Source organism: Acanthisitta chloris, unplaced genomic scaffold (genome assembly GCF_000695815.1).
Source record: "Acanthisitta chloris isolate BGI_N310 unplaced genomic scaffold, ASM69581v1 scaffold18349, whole genome shotgun sequence".
Lineage (NCBI taxonomy): Eukaryota > Metazoa > Chordata > Aves > Passeriformes > Acanthisittidae > Acanthisitta > Acanthisitta chloris.
Window position 1 is genome coordinate 828 of NW_008689979.1, and position 6,345 is coordinate 7,172.

General features: G+C 54.5%; 1 protein-coding gene across 1 annotated transcript in view; it reads left to right on the top strand.

The window, feature by feature from the left end:
• Positions 1-3,369: 3,369 nt before the first annotated feature.
• The window catches only part of LOC103808842 (keratin, type II cytoskeletal 6A-like), a 3,816-nt gene continuing 840 nt past the window's right edge, over positions 3,370-6,345 (top strand). Inside the window, 8 exon segments of the mRNA XM_009081647.1 lie at positions 3,370-3,858; positions 4,926-5,140; positions 5,289-5,349; positions 5,502-5,597; positions 5,757-5,921; positions 6,015-6,140; positions 6,263-6,342; positions 6,344-6,345. The exon segment at positions 6,344-6,345 is cut by the window's right edge and continues 130 nt beyond it. Of these exon segments, the coding sequence (XP_009079895.1) occupies positions 3,370-3,858; positions 4,926-5,140; positions 5,289-5,349; positions 5,502-5,597; positions 5,757-5,921; positions 6,015-6,140; positions 6,263-6,342; positions 6,344-6,345 (1,234 nt within the window).

Genomic DNA, 6,345 nt, shown 5'->3' on the forward strand with positions numbered 1-6,345 from the left:
TTGAGATCCAACCAGGCTGATGGATGATAGGGATCGGCAGAGCAGACATCAGATCAGCCTGGGCTCAGCTCAGCTGAGTTTCCTGCCTTGGAGAGGATGTTGGGATGTGTTGGGAGGGCAGGTGACTGTGGAGATGGACCTTGGCCAAGCACACCTGGGCTGTGTCCAGGTGGGATGTGCAGCTCAGCACCCTGAGAGCACCAGGAGTGGTGGAGAGCCACAAACCCATCCCTGAGCAGCTGTGGGAACGCACCGGACTGGGAAGGTGTGATTCACCCCAGACCTGTGAGCTCAGGCCCCACCAGCTCCCTCAGGAGCCAAGTGACTCCCCCAGTGGCTCTTCCTTGCTCCAGGAGCAGCAGGGAGAGATGTGGAGCAGCTGGAGGAGAGGGCCCAGGAGGGCAGTGTTTGATCTCAGCTGGGCTGTGGTTCCTCCTCCTCCTCCAGCAGAGATCAAAGGGGCAGAAAACGCTGTCAGTGGTGGTTCAGAAGTCCCACAACAGCCTGTGGGAGCTGCTGGTGCCCCCAGAGCAGGTCAGGAAGGTGCAGAGAGAGGGAGAAGTCCAGGAAAGGCAAGAGGGAAGAGCTCCAGGAGTCCTGGGAGAGGGAACTGCACTCCCTGGGAAGCTGAAGGGATAGCAGTGCTGGAAACAACTGAGGCTGAGTTCAGCCCAAGTAGGAGCAGTCAGGAAGGTGCAGAGAGAGGGAGAGGTCTGGGCACAGCAGGGAGGGTTTGGGAGGGAGAATTTTCCCCCTTTGGAGGGTACAGGATCTGGGGACTGTGGGTGCAGAATCTGGAGAACGTGGCTGGGCCCAGCCCAAGCAAAGCTGCTGAGAAGGCAAAACCTGGTGAGAAGCTGGAGCTGTGCCAAGAGCACTTTGGGGTTTGGCTTGGGGCAAGAGTCACCTGGTTTGGGGCTTAGCTTTAAGACTCTGTTTCTCCTGTGCTTTACAAGGAGCTTCCAGTGGTGCTGGAGCGGCGTTGCGACACGCTCCTGGCTGCTCTGGGCCGTGCCGAGGTGTGAAGCTGCCGCTCAGCTCTGTCTCCATCCTCCTTTTCTGCCGAGTTCACAGTTTCTCCTGGTGCTGCCGATCGTGCTGAGGCAGCTCCTTGCGAAAGAGATCTGAGGGCAAGGCTGGAGCCTGTTGGGCTTTACCTGGAGGAGGCAGAAGTGACTCCAAGGCTTGGAACAATCTCCACATCTCGTCTGAAGACGTCAGAGTGACTCAATCTGGGCGTCTTATCTGCAGGGGGAGCTGCTTGTGGTCAGCGCTGAAGCATCTGGCTGACTCTGCACATCTTCCCCCTCCGTGTAGGGTGTTCTGAGCCAGTCCTGGTGCTTCCTGCCCTGCGTTTGGCAACCTGGAAGGAGGCCAGGACAAGGCATGACCTCAACCCAAGCCACTCTGTACCTCCCCACAGCTGCTCCTCATGAGTGAGTGCACTGGGCTGGGGGATGAGCTGGAGAGCTTCAATCTCCACCTTGGAGATGACAGTGGAGAAAAGACTCTTGGTTCAGGCTCCTTTGGGAAGGGAAGGTGTCCCCTCCCTGCTGTGGGGATGCTGCTGCTCTCCAGCTGCAGAACACACATCTGGATGGTTCTTGGCCAACTGTTGAGTCCCTCAGTGGTGGGATGACCCTTGGCCAACTCTTTCTTACCTGAGACCCTCAAGGGTGGAACAACCCTTGGCCAACTGTTACATGAGACCCTCAAGGGTGGAATGACCCTTGGCCAACTCTCACCTGAGTCCCTCAAGGGTGGAGTAACCCTTGGCCAACTCTTACCAGAGTCCCTCAAGGGTGGAATGACCCTTGGCCAACTGTTGAATCCCCCTCAAGGGTACTGTCCTCCTCTCTCCCCCGTTCTGTGCAGACCACGGGTCCAGCAGCCTCATCCCAGTGCCAACAATGATCTCCACGTCTCAGATTCCTCCAGTGGCTTTTGGAAGTGACTCCTGGGCTGGTTTTCCAAAGGGTTTGCAGTGTCTGCGGCCACAGGTGGATTCCTCATGGCACTTCCAAACCACATTTCCCTGCCCAAATCTCCTGTGAGAACTCCAACACATGCTGCTGTTCCCCTCTGGAATCTCAAATCCAGGATATTATTGGACAGCTGAAAAGCTTTAAAACACAGATTTCCATTACTTTCATTACTGCTTTTCAGGAACTCAAAATGAAGGAAATTTTGGGGTGTTATTTTCACCCTGAACTTCATGAATTCACCTAAAATAAGTCTTTGATTAACGAGGTCCTGAAGTTACCTCCAAAATGTCCTTCAGGAGCTTCCAGCTTCCCTGTGGCCATTGGAACAGCTCAGGGAAGGAGTTGGACATCCTTGTCCTCTTGCTCCGGTGCTGGAATCCCAGGATCTGGTTATTCAGACTCCAGAAGACACATTTGGGAGAGCAGGCACCTCCATCCCAAAGGATCCTCTTGGGAAGACACTGAGCAGCTCTTCCCTGGAGAAACCAGGAATGCTGAGCATGGTTAGGTGTCAATTAGGTTAATCCTCCACAGGCTCCACCATCCCTGTGGCCATTGGAACAGCACAGGGAAGGAGCTGGACATCCTTGTCCTCTTGCTCATCCCCCTCCGGTGCTGGAATCCCGGGATCTGGTTATGTCAGGCTCCAAGGACACGTTTGGGAGTGAAGGCACCTCCATCCCAACAGATCCTCTCGGGAAGACTCTAAGCAGCACTTCCCTGGAGAAACCAGGACCTGGTTGTGTCAGATTCCAAAGACACATTTGGGAGTGAAGGCACTTCCTTCCCACCAAATCCTCTCAGGAACACACTAAGCAGCTTTTCCCTGGAGAAACCAGGAATGCTGAGCGTGGCTAATTGGGTGTTTTTCCTCTTGGAAAGCCATCAGGGATTTTCTGCTTAAGAAGGCCTTTTGGAATGCTGCTTGGGGGGGAATTGTGAAAGCTTCATTCCCGCTGCATTTCACCAAAATCCTTCCCCTGGTGCGGAAAACTCCCGAGTCAGACAAACTGGGTGTCGGCAAGAACCGGTCGGGGGTGGGAGGAGGGAAGAACATGACAACATCGTTGTAAAACATGGTTTGGGAGATGCCAGGGAGATAGGGGAGTCCACTGGTTCCAGGAGAACTGCCTGGCAGCTCCTGCTTTCCCATTCCCTTCTGCGTGGCCAAGCGAATTTCTGGGTGGAGTCGCCAGTTGGGCAAAAATCTGCTAACCGCACCAAGCTGCTGAAGATTTCCTCCTCACGCCCAAGTCGTCCCAACCCACCTCCAGCAGTGGATAAAAGGGAATGCCTGGAGCTGTGGAAGCAGAGAAGACTCTGAGCACTTCTCTCTGCCCTCCTCATCATCTCCACTTCGTCCTCGTCGGAGGAAGGACCCACCATGTCTCGACAGTCTGTCTGCAGGAGCTTCGGAATGGGCAGCAAAAGGGGATTCAGCTCCTGCTCCGCCATCGGTGGTGGCTTTGGGGGAAGTGGTGGCAGGACCAGGATCAGCTACAGCTCGTTCTCCACGTCCCGAGGGGTGGGAGGAGGCGGCGGACGCTGCGCGGGGTTCCGCAGCCGCAGCCTCCACAGCCTCGGGGGCAGCACGGGAGGCTCCTACGGATGTCGTCTCGGTGGCTTCGGTGCAGGATTCGCGGGAGGATTCGGGAGCATTGGAGCAGGAGTGCTCGGGGCAGGAATGGGGAGCTTTGGGGGGCCCATCAGAGGTGGTCCCGGATTCCCTGGAGGGATCCAACCCGTGCAGGTGGATCCGACTCTCCTGCGTCCCGTCCACGTGGACATCGACCCTCAGATCCAACAGGTGAAGTGTCAGGAGAAGGAGCAGATCAAGACTCTGAACAACCAGTTTGCCTCCTTCATCGACAAGGTGAGAGCTTGGAGCTGGATTTGCTTGGGAATGGGAATTCTGAGGGAATTGTGGAGAGGGAAGTCTTGTCCTTCTCAGCTCCGTGTTGGGCCATGAGGGATTTCCTCGGCTCGTCCCAAGGAAGGGGCCAAACTTTGCATCCACAGAGGAAACAAATGACTTTCTCCAGCTTTGGCCCATCCAAATCCTTCCTTGGTTTTGCTCCCAGTGTGATCTGTTAATCCAGGCCAAAGGGATTGGGATACACTCCATTATCTAAGTGGTTCTTTATGTCTGTACTTCTCCAGGAACAACTTATTCTCAAGGAGCTTAAGGTCTAGGAATGAACTCCCAAGTAATTCCTGAGCATTCCTTGTTCCAGTTCAAGTGCAGAGCAGTTCCCTTGAACTTCCCAGCATGGGACAATGTTGGTTATAGACATATTCCATGGGGTTTTTTTTTTATATATGAGATATATGTGGAGTAATTTCTGTGTCTGACCAGAGGAATGTTCTGGGATATGGAGACAAATGGGATTTCACTCACCGGGAGGTCAAAAAAGATCTGTGGCTCAAAATTCCCAATGGGAAATGGGAAAAAAAATGGTGAAATTGGAAGGGAATCTTTCCAATAGGAAATTGAAAAAAAGGAGGAGAAATAAAGGGGGGAAATGAGGAGGAATTAAGGGAAAATGGAAGAAGAAGAGGAGGAATTTTCCTCTTGGATTTGCAGAGAGTAATTCGTTCAGTTCAATCTCTTCCTTAGTGCCTTGTTGGGGGTTTGGGAATGATCCCTGGGCAGTTTGGGAATAAAAGGTTCATTTCTCTTGACTTCACCACTGGAAAAAGGATGGCAAATCCAACCTCGATGCTATGGAAAACTGGGATGATGTTCCTTCCCGGCAACAGCTCTTTGTCCCAGAAGGGAAGTGGAGAAGGATCAAAGGTTAACGAGTGACAGATCAGCTCAGTGTCACTTCTCATGCTGAGTGAGCCACAGGATGTGGGGAATGACTTCCGTGGCCTCCTGAAGGTGGTTGGAGCAGCAGGATGACTCCCCAGGGAATCTCTCCCCCTTTGTGGCTCTAGGTGCGATTCCTGGAGCAGCAGAACAAGGTCCTGTCCACCAAGTGGGAACTGCTGCAGCAACAAGGGCCACAAGGGCCGAGGAAGAACCTGGATGTGATCTTTGAGAACTACATCCAGAACCTGCGGAGGAGGCTGGAGTCTCTGCTGGGGCAGAGGGGACAGCTGGAGTCAGAGCTGCAGAACATGAGGCAGTACGTGGAGGAGTTCAAAACCAAGTGAGTGCCACGGGTGAGACCTGAGCCCACGTGGACATTCCCACCCTGCAGGGATGGGGCTGAGGAGGTCCTGGAGGAGGGAATTGAGGTTCCAGGGGTTGGGTGAGGAGTGTCCAAGGGTCTCATCTCATCCTGTTCCCTCCCTCAGGTATGAAGAGGAGATCAACCGTCGCACGGCGGCTGAGAACGAGTTTGTGGTGCTGAAGAAGGTGAGGGAGGAGGTCCTGGGAGGTACTGGGGGGGAGGGACAGGCTGCAAAAACACCAGAAGGACTCAGCATGGGCAGATCCCAACAGGAAGAGCCAACAGCTCTTGTGGGATGAGGGGAAGGAGTTGCCCATTGCTGGGATCTCTCCATTAGGACGTGGACTGTGCCTACATGACCAAGGTTGAGCTGGAAGCCAAGGTGGGAGCTCTGACCGATGAGATCAACTTCCTGAGGTGCATCTATGAGGAGGTAAGAGCTCTCCCTCCCCAGGAGTGGGATGGGGTTGGAATGAGGAGGCCAACCCAGGTTGGATTGGGTGCCTAGGTAGATATGGCTTGGAGCCACCTCAGGTTGGATTGGGTGTCCATAAGGATTTGGACTCAGCTGTGCTGCCTGTGTGGGTTGCAGGAGCTGTCTCAGATGCAGACCATCAGCAGGGACCTGTCTGTGGTGGTGTCCATGGACAACAACAGGCACCTGGACCTGGAGAGCATCATCGAGGAGGTCAGACGACAGTACGAGCAGATCGCCCAGAGCAGCAGAGCTGAGGCCGAGGCCTGGTACCAGAGCCAGGTGAGTCCCAAGGGGCAAATGAGGCCCTTGGGTAACACCTGAACTCTTGGCTGGTTGTGTCACTGATGGCTTGGCTTGTCCCTGTGCCACCAGTATGAGGAGCTGCAGAGCACAGCAGGACGGCACGGGGACAACCTCCGCAACACCAAGATAGAGATCCAGGAGCTCACCAGGAATGTCCAGAGGCTGAGGACGGAGATTGAGAACGTGAAGAAACAGGTAAGGGTTGGTTGGTGTCCCATGAGATGGTTCCTGCTGGTTCTCCCTCCAGTTCACACCCTGAGGATTACCCAGTGGAGAGTGAGAAGAAGAGAAGGAGAAACTCCTTTTTCCTTCCCCAGAACCATCACCTGCAGTCAGCCATCGCTGAGGCCGAGGAGAGGGGCGAGATGGCCCTGAAGGATGCCAGGAGGAAGCTGGAGGG